General features: G+C 49.6%; 1 protein-coding gene across 4 annotated transcripts in view; it reads right to left on the bottom strand.

Moving 5' to 3' along the window:
• The window catches only part of SNED1 (sushi, nidogen and EGF like domains 1), a 185,456-nt gene that overhangs the window by 36,086 nt on the left and 133,422 nt on the right, over positions 1–15,948 (bottom strand). For all 4 annotated transcript variants that reach the window (XM_088479238.1, XM_088479239.1, XM_088479240.1 and 1 more), the window contains 3 exons: positions 15,202–15,318; positions 10,190–10,366; positions 9,986–10,099 (listed from right to left, as the gene is read on the bottom strand). In XM_088479238.1, the coding sequence (XP_088335364.1) occupies positions 9,986–10,099; positions 10,190–10,366; positions 15,202–15,318 (408 nt within the window). The remainder of the gene's footprint in view (positions 1–9,985; positions 10,100–10,189; positions 10,367–15,201; positions 15,319–15,948) is intronic.

The raw sequence follows: 15,948 nt of genomic DNA, 5'->3' as shown, positions 1-15,948 counted from the left end.
CGTACATTATCTAATACATCTTTATCAAAACTACCAATTCTGGGAAACGGTCTAACACTCTTCATCGTCATTTTAAACCATACATCACAATACCTTATTGCATAAGTACCGTACTTAGTATGCATAATACGACGGGCCGATCCAAACGGCGCTTCCATTAGCAGCACATCATTGTCTCACATCTCTATTGTTTGCATGGCTCCCATTCTGAGACAACGCCTAAGTTTTTCAATAAAGATTTAAACTGGTGAAAGGCAGTCAAGATACTTTCACTTACCTGTGGACGATTTAAACGGCAGCGCCCACACACCTGTGAAGATTTGAAGAAGGCTACTCCACACACCCGGATAAGATTTAAGAAGCTACTTCCACACCTATGGAAGTTTAAGTCGGCTACTTCCACGCACCTCTCTACAACAAAGACAACATGTACACCTGCTACTGTGTATAGAACGGTAAGCTGCTTACCGAGCGGCTAGCACTTAGCCCTTAAAGGTCATACGGTACCTCTAACTTTAGGGAACAAGTTACCCCTACCAACAAATACTCACTGTTACACACTTTTTTCCTGCGCAGAAAAATACACGTTAACCCAGATATTTACAACAATTGAAAAGAATGTAAACCTCAACGGCTTTGTTTAAACACGTGGCAGCACAACCGGAAGTACGTATACGCTATTGTGCGACCAGTCGCATACACAATAATGCGACTACCACACAACCGTATGACAACTTTTAGCTGCGTACACAAAAGTGCGTCTTTACTGTGCGCAAAACTGCGACTCAGCCACGTGTTCAATACTACCCTTTAAATGTTAGGTTCTATCAACAAAGGTAAACAAACTTTTTCCTCTCTTGTCCTTGGATTCTAGTCAGCATCCCTGACTCACACGAAAACGGGTAGCGATCTCTCAGCACCGAGCGGTTGCAGGTAAACCCTGCATGTGGCCACTCCACCTTTTGGTGAGAAATCGATAACCGTAAGTGCCGTGTGACTTCACTACGAGCCCCCAACTAACGATACTGCCATTGAACCTTATGAATACCCCTGCCTATACCTTCTAATATCCTTCCTATAAACCTCTAAGGATGACGCTAATTATACAGACCCAAGTACAGTTATACATACGCAGCGCTCTCTGGTCCAGATGTAGGCATCAGCAAGAAACCCCTCGTCAATCAGCATTCAGCATGAAGACTAGGAACCCGGGGTCAGAGCACACATATTTATACCCCCCAGAAATAAACACAATAGAGAAGTTTGATGCTAATACCATTGGTCCTAAATGAGAGGGCATATGTTACAAGGCATTTAACAGGTTGGTTCAAATAGACACAGTCCAGCCTCTAACAACTGGTGGTCTCTGGTTTCCCACCTCATGCAAATCCTAACAGTTGTTCATATAATGTACATTTTGTTGCTTGAAGTCTCTGCGGTCCACAAGTTGAGAATGCATGTTGCGATCTCTCCATAGATATTACCAGAATACTGTTGAGAGAGTACGCATCAGTACAATACCAAACATGGCTTACTTATCACGTATAAAACCTTAGTTACGAAATAATCTTTATGTCCTAACAATTATAATAAATGTGCATACTTGAATCTTATACCTTAAAGCTTATGGAACCTTGTATGTGAATATGTAGTGTGTGAGTATGTGGGGTTTGATGTAAAGACGCTAGTTAACTTGGGGCAGATGCTTGTGGATGAAGCTAATATTTGGCGTTTTCATACAGAATCTTATGCATTCGCTAATATGCGACTAGTTAACAGCGCTATTGTGCATATTAATGTGTGTATGAGAAATGGTGTAAGATGCAATCGCATGATGCTAATAGTAATATCGCCACATGTACTAAAGTGTGAGTTTATCTAAAATGGCGCTTAGGCGGCCATTCGCAAAATGGCGTCTTGCAATCTCATTTCCAAGATGGCGTCTTGCGGCCAGTCGCAAGATGGCGTCGCTGCAATCCAATTTTAAACTGATCTTGTCTCAGCCAATTATCCAGCTTCGACACATGCCATACCAATATATACAGATATCATTCCATACCAGTGCATACAGGTATCATGCCATACCAATGTATACAGGTATCATGCCATACCAGTGCACAGTGTATACCGTTATTACACCGTACTAGTGTAGAAAGGTATCAAACTGTACCAGTGTACACCTGACCAGTGTATACAGGTATCAGAAGCCCACCTCCCCATGGTATACAGAGTTCACAATCCCACATCCCTGATGTATACATGGGTCACAAGCCCACCTTCCCACTGCATACATAGCCGCCCACCATCCTAGTGTATACAGGCATCACAAACCCACCTCTCCACTCTATACAAGCATCATAAGCCCCCTGCCTAGGTGTATACAGGTGGTCACAAGCCCACCTCTCCAGTGTATACAGGGGTCACAAACCCACATCCCCAGGATATACAGAGTTCACAGGCCTACCTCCCACGACATACAGGTGTCACAAACATATCTCCCTACTATATACAGAGTTCAAAAGTCTACCTCTCCAGTGTATACAGGGGTCACAAGCCCACCTTTATACTGTAAACAGGGGTCGCTAGCTCATCTACCCTGTGTATGCAGGCATTACAGGCTTACCACACTGATGTATGCAGGCACCACAAGCCCACTTCACCATGGTATACAGGGATCACAAGACCACCTACTCCCTGTATACAAGGTTCACAAGCTACCCTCCACCCCCACCATGTATACAAAGTTCACAAACCCACCTTCCCAGGGTATACAGGCAATCCAAGTCCACCACCCCTTGGTATCATTTAGATAGGTGGTCACATGCCTACCTCTTACGTGTATACAGAGGTCACAACCCCGCCTCAACCCTGAGTACAAAGGTCACAAGCCACATCCACAATGTACAGTATATATGGGTCACACGCCCAACCCCACACTGGTCTATACGAGCATAACACCCACACCTCCCCAGTGTATGCAGGCACCACAGGCCCATCTCCCCAGTGTATGCAGGCACCACAGGCCCACCTCCCCAGTGTGTGCAGGCATCACTGACCCATCTCCCCGGTGTGTGCAGGCACCACAGGCCCATCTCCCCAGTGTATGCAGGCACCACAGGCCCACCTCCCCAGTGTGTGCAGGCATCACTGACCCATCTCCCCGGTGTATGCAGGCACCACAGGCCCATCTCCCCAGTGTATGCAGGCACCACAGGCCCACCTCCCCAGTGTATGCAGGCACCACTGACCCATCTCCCCGGTGTATGCAGGCACCACAGGCCCACCTCCCCAGTGTATGCAGGCATCACTGACCCATCTCCCCAGTGTATGCAGGCACCACAGGCCCACCTCCCCAGTGTATGCAGGCATCACTGACCCATCTCCCCGGTGTATGCAGGCACCACAGGCCCACCTCCCCAGTGTATGCAGGCATCACTGACCCATCTCCCCAGTGTATGTAGGCATCACTGACCCATCTCCCCAGTGTATGTAGGCATCACTGACCCATCTCCCCAGTGTATGCAGGCACCACAGGCCCACCTCCCCGATGTATACAGGCACCACAGGCCCACCTCCCCAGTGTATGCAGGCATCACAGGCCCACCTCCCCGATGTATGCAGGCATCACAGGCCCACCTCCCCGGTGTATGCAGGCATCACAGGCCCACCTCCCCGGTGCATGCAGGCATCACAGGCCCACCTCCCCGGTGTATGCAGGCATCACAGGCCCACCTCCCCGGTGTATGCAGGCATCACAGGCCCACCTCCCCGGTGTATGCAGGCATCACAGGCCCACCTCCCGGGTGTATGCAGGCATCACAGGCCCACCTCCCCGGTGTATGCAGGCATCACAGGCCCACCTCCCCGGTGTATGCAGGCATAACAAGTATCACAAACTCATTATACATAAATACAGTTTGACTTCTATTCAAATAAAAACATTACACAATTCCTCTATAATAACAGAAATAATATGAGATATGGTAAGAACTTACCTTTGTTATCTCTATTTCTACGAAGTCCATAGGGTTCCACAGGATACCTTGGGGTATAGGTGTGACGTCAGTCATCGGGCACCATAGAGTTAAGCTTTCAGCCTCCCAGGATGCACTAGGGTCCCCCTCCTATACCCCGCCCCCGAGCCAAGGCATCTCAGTTTTGTACCAAGCCATAGGCCGGAGGAGGAGAAGGAAGAGAGAGAAAAGAGATCTGGATACACGCAAGAATCACATTCTCACCAGAGGGAGACAGAAAAACCGGTGACCAGAGCAAAGCCCATCTGCAGCACAGGTGCGACAGGGCGGGAGTCCTGTGGAACCCTATGGACTTCGTAGAAATAGAGATAACAAAGGTAAGTTCTTACCATATCTCATATTTTCTACTTCAGGGTCCATAGGGTATCCACAGGATACCTTGGGGATGTCCCAAAGCAGTATCCTTTAAGGGTGGGGACGCTCCTGTGCTGAAAGGAGAATCCGCCGCCCGAAGGAAGCATCCTGAGAGGTGAAGGTGTCAAACCTGTAATACCTCACGAAGGTTTGGACAGAGGACCACGTAGCAGCCTTGCAGATCTGGACTGCAGAGGCACCACGTCGAGCTGCCCACGAAGGACCCACAGACCTAGTGGAATGAGCCTTCACAGAAGGAGGAACCGGCAGACCTTCATGAAGATAAGCTTCAGAAATAGCCATACGGATCCAGGCTGCCAAAGTTTGCTTTGAAGCAGGCCAACCCTTTTTACGGAAGCCATAGAGGACAAACAAGGCGTCCGACTTCCTAAACGAAGAAGTGCGGTCAACATAAGTCCTTAAGGCCCGCACAACATCCAAAGTGGCCTCACCCACTGAAAGGCCAGGTGAGTTAAAGGCCGGAACAACTATTTCCTCGTTAACATGAAACTGGGAAACAACTTTGGGAAGAAATTCAGGACGAGTGCGTAGCACTGCCCTGTTCCCATGAAAAATCAAGAAAGGGGGTCTACAAGAAAGAGCCCCTAAATCAGAAACACGTCTGGCCGAAGCTATGGCCAGAAGGAAAACAGTCTTAGCTGTTAGCCATTTAAGATCCACTGAGCCCAGTGGTTCAAACGGCGGTCCCTGGAGAGCCCTAAGGACCACAGCCAAATCCCAAGGCGCCACAGGTGGAACAAAGGGTGGCTGAATGCGTAGAACACCTTGCATAAAGGTGCGCACATCCGGGATTGTAGCAATCCTACGATGGAACCAGACAGACAGGGCCGAAACCTGCACCTTCAACGAAGCAAGGTGAAGCCCATGGTCTAGTCCCGCTTGCAGGAAGGCGAGAACCCGAGACAGACGAAACTCCCGCGGTGCATAACCTCTCGGCCGACACCACTGGAAGAACGTATGCCACACGCGATGGTATATTCTCACGGAAGACGGTTTCCGAGCTCTGAGCATGGTACGCACTACAGAGCTGGAAAACCCCCTGGACCTTAACATGGCCGTCTCAACAGCCACGCCGTCAAAGACAGCCGAGTCAGGTCCGGGTGAAGACATGGACCCTGTGACAGAAGGTCCGGACGTAGCGGCAACCACAGAGGACTGTCCACGGACAGACCCTGAAGGTCTGAGAACCAGTGCCGTCTGGGCCATGCGGGAGCTATCAACAGGAGCGTCCCTCCTTCCTGTTTGAATTTCTGGATTACCCGTGGAAGAAGGGAAACTGGTGGAAAGAGATAAGCAAATCGGAACGTTCACCGGACGGACAGAGCATCCACCAGAGACGCCTCTTCGTCTCTTGTGCGAGACCCGTACACCGGCAACTTGTTGTTGTGCTGGGACGCCATGAGGTCGATCTCTGGAAGACCCCACCTGTCCACCAGCAGTTGAAAAACGTCCGGGTGCAGGGACCATTCTCCCGGATGAACGTCCTGGCGACTGAGAAAGTCCGCCTCCCAGTTTAGCACTCCCGGGATGAAGACAGCTGATATGGCCGGAAGATTGCGCTCCGCCCATACCAGGATCCGAGACGCCTCTACGAGAGCCGCCCGACTTCGGGTTCCTCCTTGCCGGTTTATGTAGGCCACGGTGGTAGCGTTGTCCGACTGGACCTGCACTGGGTGACCTTGGAGAACCCGACGTGCCTGCTGGAGAGCGTTGAACACCGCTCGGAGTTCCAAGATGTTTATTGGAAGCTCTGCTTCTGCCGGAGTCCACCTGCCCTGGAACAAGTGTGGACCCAAAACTGCTGCCCAGCCCTGAAGACTGGCGTCCGTTGTCAACAGGACCCAATTCGCCACCCAGAACGGACGACCCTTGTTGAGATGGGTCGTCTGCAACCACCAGGCAAGGGACAGGCGAACCTCCGGAGTGAGCACTATCGTCTGGGATTTTAGAGACTGACGCAGTCCATTCCACTTGGACAGAATCAGGTGCTGCAGAGGTCTGGAGTGAAACTGGGCATATTCCATCATGTCGAATACCGACACCATGGAGCCCAGTAACCTCATCGCCGAGTGTAGAGACACCCGGCGGCTCCGCAGACAACTGCGCACCCTCGACTGTAAGGCAGAGATCTTTTCCCCCGTCACAAAGATCCTTTGCTTTCCCGAGTCCAATAAGGCTCCGAGGTGCAGAATCCGCTGAGACGGGACCAGGGTGGACTTCTGCCAGTTTATTAACCAGCCGTGCCGTTGCAGTAGCGCAATGGTCAGGTCCAAGTGGCGCAGAAGGATCTCCGGAGATCCTGCCACTAATAGAAGGTCGTCCAAGTACGGCAACATGCGGACCCCCTGCAGCCGCAGGGAAGCCGCCATGACCGCCATCACCTTGGTGAAAACACGTGGTGCTGTCGCCAGGCCAATAGGTAACGCCCGGAACTGAAAGTGGTCGCTGCGGATTGCAAACCTGAGGAACCGCTGATGGCGCAAAAGAATAGCGACATGCAGGTAAGCGTCCTGTATGTCCAATGACACCATGTAGTCCCCAGGTTCCAGCGCCAGAATGATGGACCGTAGGGTCTCCATCCGAAACTTCGGCACCCGCAAAGATTTGTTGAGAGCTTTGAGGTTGAGAATCGGACGAAACGAACCATTGGGTTTCTGCACCAAAAAGAGATTGGAATAGAAACCCTGGCCCTTCTGGGACAATGGAAAAGGCACTATAACTCCAGCCTGGAGCATAGTGTGCAAAACTTTCCGCAGCTCCGTGGCTTTGTTCCGGTCTGATGGTAGACCCGTGGTGAAGAATCTGTGCCGGAAGGAGAGGGCATACCCGTGTGAGACCACCTCGAGAACCCAAGTGTCTGTCGTGGTGACCAACCAACACCGAGCGAACTGCAGCAGACGGCCTCCCACTTTGGGATCCCCCAAAGGGAGGCCCGAACCGTCAGGCCGCAGGCTTGTCATCTGGCTTAGGGGCCGGACGTCTGGGACTCCAGGCCTGCTTCCGGAGCTTGGCCGATTTCTTGGGGCCAGCCTGTCGGGGAAAAGACTGTGGTTTGGGCCTGCCCTGGGCCCTATAAGACCGAAAGGACGATGGTCCTGAACCAGAAGGGACAGCGGCCGACGGGAGACATGCCGATTTAGCTGCCGCCAGTGTGGCTACAATCTTGTCCAGATCTGGACCGAAGAGAACTTCTCCGTTAAAGGGCAACGCCTCCAAACCCTTTTTGGAATCAGCGTCCGCCTTCCAGGATCGCAACCACAAGGTGCGACGAGCAGCCACCGCTGCCGAAGAAATTCGAGACGCCAGGGTACTAATGTCTAAGGCCGCCTCGTTGATATAAGTGGCCGAATCACGGAGATTACCAATCAACTCCGCCTGCTCAGCCGGACAGTCGGAATCGAAGGACGCCTCCAACGTATCCGCCCAGCGCTCTATAGCTCTGGCAACCCAGCAAATGGCCATAGCCGGCCGCGCTGCCCCCCCGCAAGTGAATAAGCGGACTTCAGGCAGATCTCCACCTTGCGGTCCGTAGCATCCTTAAGGGAGGACATGGATGGCATTGGTAATGTGGCACTACGGAAAAGACGTGTCACATGAGAATCCACCTGTGGAGGGGATTCCCACTTAGCAAAATAATTATCCGCGAACGGATAAGCCACCGCCAGACGCCTCTGTGGCTGGTATCGCTTGCCAGGCTGTTTCCACGCCTCCTCTAAATGGTCCACCAACTGACCCGAAAGAGGAAAGACTGTGGTGTCACCCTTCACATCCTTAAAAAAGGCATATTTCGATTTAGCCGCTGGGGGAACTTCGTCCTCAATCACCAAGGCTGTGCGGACTGCCCGAATAAGTCCAGGAATATACACCTTGGACCTAGCGTCCGCTTCCTTAGTACGGAGAGGTTCCTGATCGGAAAGATCCAGAATCTCCCCGTCATCAGACGTCCCTTCGTCATCCTCATAAGGAGCCGACAGAGACGCCACCGGCCGTTTATGTGGCCGCATCACAGACTCCCCTTGCAACACATCCGACAAGTGCTGTACAGAACTAGTCAGGGAGTTAACCCACGCCGGCTCCTGAGAAACCGGGAGAGGGGAAATAGGGAGACTGCGGGGTACCACCAATTGTCGTGGGAAACCCTGCATGGGTGACGACACCACTGACTGCTGGGACAAACCCATCGGTGTAAACGCGGGCTGCGGAGCTAACTGGCCCACTAAGGTTGTAAGCGCCTGAGCGAAACAAGCCCAGGGCGGCTCCTGTACCGGTGCTGTAACCGTAATAGGCCGCGCCAACAACAAACACTGCCGGCATAGGCCCTCCGCACTACCCTCCCCCTCCGCTAAAGGTACTTTACACGTAGTACACTGCAGCCGGAGAGGAAAGTCACTTTCAGACATGATGGTAGAAAGTATGTGACCCCTCTCACCAATTTTTAAAAAGGCGAGAGACCACCCTGCAGCACCGCACCGCAAGGGCTTTAGCAGAAAGAACAGGGACAGTAATAAGGCTGACAGTCAGAAAGGAAAGTACAGGCAGCAGCGCTAGCACAGTCACATACAATGCAAAGAAACTCAATTCCTGCACTAACAGCGCTGATAAATCAACTACACAGACATAGAGCCTGGTAGGACACAGCGCTGCATACACAGACCTGACCACAGCGGAGGAGAGGTATGCGGGGGGACCCAGACCACGATGGCTCCGTCCAGACTTCCAGCAGCGTTCACCATGCGTTCTGAAGATGGCCGCCGAGGAGCAGAGAGGAGGCTGGCCTGGGGGAGGAGCGCTGCCATAGGGCCAGTCGGCGTGTAGCAGAGAGGGCTGTGTGCAGTGGGGGAGGCGCCGGCTGTGAGACAGGGAAGGCGCGCTCCCCTGGCATGCATTTAAGCCCTGGGACGCCACAGCGCTACCGCTCTGCCGCGGTCCTGCTGTCCCAGGGGGGTAGTGGAAGCGCAGGTTAGTACCTGGCTCCACGCTGCAGCCAGTCCCCAGGGAGCCCCCTGCCTGGGGACTTCTGGACCATGTATCAGCGGGGACCCACCGCGGGACCCCGCTGCTTACCTTGCTGCCCCCCTTGAGTCCTGCCATGGTCCTAAACATCAGGGGTCACCGCTAGCTGTGACCCCAGATGCTTACCAGCATCCCCGGATCGGTACCGGCGTTCTGGTACCGGCGGGGGTGTAGGGAAGACAGCATGGACGTCAAAACTGACTGCCCATGCTGTACTTCCAGATGTGCAGCCACAGCTGCAAAACGAAAACTTCAGGGGCTCTTCATGGCCCCCCTCTAACAGGTGCCTCCGACTCCGGCCGGGCACCAAACTAAACTGAGATGCCTTGGCTCAGGGGCGGGGTATAGGAGGGGGACCCTAGTGCATCCTGGGAGGCTGAAAGCTTAACTCTATGGTGCCTGATGACTGACGTCACACCTATACCCCAAGGTATCCTGTGGATACCCTATGGACCCTGAAGTAGAAATTGTGACGCAGATTCACCACTCATATTACTCAGATCCTCCACTCGTACCCAACGGTCAGCTGCATATAAGGTTTGTTCACATAGTAATGGCCTTACCTAGCTCACAATGTTTGCCGCTGTATCCTTTCTGGCAGTCACACAGGAAGTGGGACACACGGTCCTTGCACACTGCACCATTTTGGCATGGTTGTGATTCACACTCATCAATTTCTAAGGTCACAAGAAAATGCTTTGATTATTATTCTCTAGCTTATCAGCCCCCTCCTGGTCTCCATGCTATGACAAAAGACAGATACTTACCCTCACACTGCGGGGGTTCACCCCACATGCCATCGTCATTGCACATGCTGGTATTGCTTGGGGTGTTCATTATATACCCCTCATTGCATTGGTATTCTGCTTTGCCACCTGGCCATGTGGATGTGACAATTATCCTGGCATATTTCACTTGTTCTGGAGGTCCGCAGTCCAATTCGGCTATAAAATGGTTGTACACAAATGTCAGAATGGCGTGTTGGGAACATAAGTTATTCATGTGTTGAAAAATGTCAATATAAAATCAAAGCATTAATTAATTGATTTATGTAATTGGCAATTAAAACAACAAAACTAGAATAGTAATTGTTATGATTTTTTTTAATGTTCAGTTCATTTCTATAAACATCAAATTATCTAAAGTAATAATGATAAATTGATCAATTGAATTAATCTACCAAATCCTATAATAAAATATCTGACGTTAGCAAATATATCTTAAAAAAATAAGAAAATGGTATTATAGTGATAGAGTTAGTAGTACTGTATCTTGCTAAATGTGGAAAACACAATGTAAACTTTCCGAACAATGGGGTAGATGTATGAAGCAGTGAAAAGAGAAGTGTGCCAGTGGAGAAGTTATCCATAGCAACCAATCAGCTCCTACCTATCATTTTACAGAATGTATTTGATAAATGCAACCTCAAAGCTGATTGGTTGCCATGGGCAACTTCTCTACTGGCACACTTCCCCACTCTTTCCACTGCTTCATACATCTACTCCAAAGTTTGAAAAACTGGTATCAAACTGTTAAGGCTTCCATAGTATATATAACAACTGTTATCGCTGACCCAATATTGCTCCATGTGCGGCCCCAAATCACATTATCGAAATGTGTACGCAGTAATACTCTAACAATATACGTAAGATGCGACCCTGCCATTTATGGTAGCTGTGAATAAACAGGTCACCCTACCACTACAGCATACACGGTGAGTGGATGGGTTACGATCATAGCGTGCATGTTGTCAGGGAAATGGTCACCCTGCCACTACAGTGCACACTGTAAGGGAACATATCACTCTGACATTATGGTGGACATTGTCACCACATTATACACCATGATGTTGAAACCCGCTGTTGAAATCTACATATAGCCTCAGTGGATCACTAATACCCCTTTTCCCAGGTTATTGCACATGAACGCACAATTGTGGAGTTTTGTCAGTGGAAACTGCTCAACCCAGGTCCAGTCACCCAGGAATCCTTTACCAGGTACCTAGCAGGGTTTTACATGGGAAGGATCCAGGTGAGCTGCAGTGGAAACAAGTAACCCGGGTCCCGTTATAGCACATGACGAGCCGCATTCCAGTGCAAGGAGATGATGTCATCTCCAAATGCCGCCTGCACACATGTGCAGTGTGAACGGCGACGATGCAGGAGTAACCAGGATCGGTGCCACAGTGGAAAAGGGCTCTGTCCTGGTTTGTAACCGTTTTCCAAATGCCGGATCATACCCGAGACTTTGGTGGAAAAGCAGTATTAATAAAAGGCTCACAAATCTTATATTAATATTCTTTGTATGACAATCAGTGGAAAGCTGCCTTGTCTGCTGATTTTTTTTCAAAGGAAGCCCAATATTCATTCAGTTCATATTATGTATATAGTTGTGCTGTACTTTCTAAACAGTACAAACTTGCATTGTTCCTGCTGATGTTTTGTGCGTTCCACTTTCAGCAGGATGGATGGATATAAGAAGAGTATTGTTATAAGATTTATAAGCCTTGTATTAAGTGATCCATTTAGGCTTTGCATAAATTTCAACATTGTGACCTATATTACGGCTGTATACAGATTTCAGCAACAGCTTTGGCAAATATCCTCTTACGCTGCAGCTTTTTACCACACATTTGATCATAAGAAAAGAGGATGTTTGGTCACTTATCATTGAATTCTTTCTCTGAAGCAGGCTGTGGGACCCTGGACTATGGGATTGCAGGTTGGGGCTAGAGTTGGCACTTAAACTATACTGTATATTTAAATCGAAGCTCCCCCCCCCTTTGCAACCCCATAATGCCAGTACTACTTTAAAAGAGTCCGGTAAAGAGTAGCAGTAATCCAGTGAAACGGTTATAACCAAAAATAAACCAGTAGGGAAAAGATGGTCAAGAATCAAAACCATACACAACTGAGCTTGAGGGAGGGAAAGCAGTGTTCCCCAGCCTGCTTCAGAGATAAGGATACAACCAAAAATCCTATTTTCTCTTTCAGCAAGGCTGGTGGGACACTGAACCATGGGACGTTCAACAGTCGCTCCCAGGGGAGGGAACGCTCAGGCTACCTGACTGGAAAACTGTACCCCCAAAGTGGGCATCACCGGAAGCAAAAACGAGCAAACATGTGGTCAGAGGACCAGGTAACTGCTTGACAGACCTATTCCGCCAAAGCCCCAAGTAAATCCGGTCCCGGGAAGCTGCTGAAGAAGGAAAAACAGGAAAGACAATTCCTGGTTTAAGTGAAAAGCCAAAACAACTTTCGGCTGGAATGTAGGAACTATGTGAAGAACCGTTCTATCGTCATGGAATAGGAGAAAAGGTGGCTTGCAAGACAAAGCCCCCAGCTCGAAAACCCACCGAGCTGAGGCAATAGCCATAAGGAAAACCATCTACTGTACTACTCAGTAATGAACTGAAGCTTCACCAAATTCAAAGGCTCAAACGGAGCCTGTTTGAAATCAGACAGGACCAAATTAAGATCCCACGGCGCTACCGCCGGATGAGACGGTGGTGAATATGCACCACGCTCTGTAAAAAGGTTCGAACATCTGGAAGGAGGGCTAACTAACGCTGGAAAAAAAATAGACAGGGCAGAAACTTGAACTTTCATAGAACAACGTTTTAGCTCGGCCTCCAAACCCTCTTGAAAGAAGGCCAGGAAATGAGAGGGGCACTCGGAGGTATGGACACCTTGCTGTTCACACCACAAGGTGTAGATCTTTCATACCCTGTGGTAATTGTTTGATTAAACCTGCTTCTGAGATCGCAGCATAGTATAGGCCACTAAGCGAGAAAACCCTTAGCCCTTAAAAGCTCAATCTCAAATGCCAGGCCATTAAAACCTACAGGAGGAAGGTCCTTGTGTTTAAACAAACCATGTTGCAGCAGGTCTGGTGAAAATGGTAGATGCTACCCGGGATCTACCGACATTTTTAGAATGTTGGTGTACCACAACCAATGTGGCCAGTCTGGAGTCACCAGGATTACAACACCCGTTGATCCTTGACACACTTGAGTACTCGAGGCAACATTGGGGTCGGTGAAAAGAGATATGCTAGATGAAAGTCCCATGGAACCGTCATGGCATCCACTGTGTAAGCCATCGGGTCCCTGGATCTCACAACAATGCTGGGGAACTTTGAAGTTGTGTCGAGAGGCCATGACATTCACCTGTGGAAGGCCCCACTTCTGAACCAACTATTGGAATCTGAAACATCTAAAGGAGCCCTGGAAGGAGGAGAACGCTTATGCGCTTCACGCAGCTTAGTATCTTTGAAAAAACATTCAAAACCCAACACCATACGCTCCATGGTACGTAGCCGGGGTGGATCAGACACTGATTGGGGAGTTGCACTGCCAAGAGCCAGCGACTCGGAATCACACACAGACGAAACAGGTGCAGCAGCTGCTTGATCATCCTCTTGCTGAAGGGCCTCAAGCTGAACTAAGTCAGAGACCGACCTATCCACGCTGGCCCTGCAAGAGCAGGCGCGGTGGACCCAGACGCTTGCGCAACACTAGACGCTGATTATTCCAGCCTGCAGGTCCTGAAGAGATCAGAAGCTTTTACAAAGAAAATAAAAGAAACTAAGCTACAATATGGGCTGCATATCAGCCCCTCCAAATATGCCCTACTCTTGAGGCACGTAAAGTAGTACCGGCATTACGAGGTTGCAGTGGGGAGGTGCTTTAGTTTAAGTAACAACTCCAGCCCCAACCTGCAATCCTATCGTCCAATGTCACACCGGCCTTGCTGAAAGAGAACTTTTATACCCAAAAAATTTAAATTCACTGGACGTTTCAAAATGCGTACAGGAAGTGTACTGCAAGATGCCTTGGACTCGATGGTCCTCCTAGTGCATGCAAAGGTGCCCAGGGCCGTAGCTAGGGTAGTGCGGCCGGTGCCATCGCACAGGGCACCACAAGTCAGGGGGCGCTGTTTGGGCCTGTCAAATTTCTGTTTATTATCATTCTTGCTTGTAGCTTCCTCTTATTTCATCCCCAGCATCTCCTGGCCTCCCCTATCTCTTCCCTGGCCCTTCCCCATTAGGCCATTCCCCCTTTTTTGGGTGCATTATGTCCCTTTGAAAAATGAGGGGGCACCAATGCTCTTTCTGGCACAGGGCACCAAAAAGTCTAGTTACGGCTCTGACGGTGCCTACTCCCCCACTCTCATGATATGCTTCCACAAATTAAAAGAGTACCTAAGTTTGCTGTAGTGTGTGTATTTCTTTAGAGGGCTTTAGATTGGCCCTCCTGGCAAGCTGCCCTTTTAAAACGGCAACGTAATTTTTCTGCCCCATAGGTGGTAGAGAAGCTTGGTTAGCCTCAAGTGTAGTAGAGAGTGAAGGGACATTAGGACTTTATTACTTCTGCCACTTATGTGTATTCAAAGCTTTCTTTACATTAGGCAAAGTGCACCTAGAAATAGGTTCCTCTGCAGAAGGAAGGTTCAAAATGTATCCCATTAAAAGTGTAGGATAAGACCTATACAAGACCTCTGCCAGCCCAGGAAATGGTTGTATACAATCAGTATAGCAAAGAATACCTCAAAAAAATGTGCCCTCTCTACTCCTAATTGTTGTGCACAGGTGCACTTACTTTGTTCTTCAGGAGAACAATAATTACTTCCATATTCTGGTGCAAATGCCACTCAGACCATGAGCTTTGGAAGTTGCGCTGCCTTGACACAAACAGATAGACATAATGCCACATTGCACAGCAACACGGCCACATTTTGCATCATAAATTACTTTTGCAGTGACTAGAGGTTTCACTTACCATTCTCACAGTGACGGCCAGAATAGTGAGGCGCACAATAGCACTTGTACTTGCCCTTATAATGAAAACACGTGCCACCATTGTGACATGGGCCCGACGAACAGGGGTCTCTCATCCCTGAAATGATATTTAGAAGTGAGACTGATCAGTCAATGCCTCTACAATATAATATATATATATATATATATATATATATATATATATATATAAAATATGAGATATGGTAAGAACTTACCCTTGTTATCTCTATTTCTACGAAGTCCATAGGGTTCCACAGGATACCTTGGGGTATAGGTGTGACATCAGTCGCTGGGCACCATAGAGTTAAGCTTTTCAGCCTCCGAGGATGCACTAGGGTCCCCCTCCTATACCCCGTCCCCGAGCCAAGGCACCTCAGTTGGTTATCAAGCCATAGGCCGGAGGAGGAGAAGGAAGAGAGAGAAAAAAGATCTGGACACATACAAGAATCACATTCTCACCAGAGGAAGACGGAAAACCGGTGACCAGAGCAAAGCCCATCTGCAGCACAGGTGCGACAGGGCGGGAGTCCTGTGGAACCCTATGGACTTCGTAGAAATAGAGATAACAAGGGTAAGTTCTTACCATAGCTCATATTTTCTACTTCAGGGTCCATAGGGTATCCACAGGATACCTTGGGGATGTCCCAAAGCAGTATCCTTTAAGGGCGGGGATGCTCCTGTGCAGAAAGGAGAATCCGCCGCCCGAAGGAAGCATCTTGAGAGGCGA

The sequence above is a fragment of the Taudactylus pleione genome, unplaced genomic scaffold, assembly GCF_031769625.1.
Source record: "Taudactylus pleione unplaced genomic scaffold, aTauple2 ptg000229l, whole genome shotgun sequence".
Taxonomy (NCBI): Eukaryota; Metazoa; Chordata; class Amphibia; order Anura; family Myobatrachidae; genus Taudactylus; species Taudactylus pleione.
This window is presented reverse-complemented; position numbering and strand designations above follow the sequence as displayed.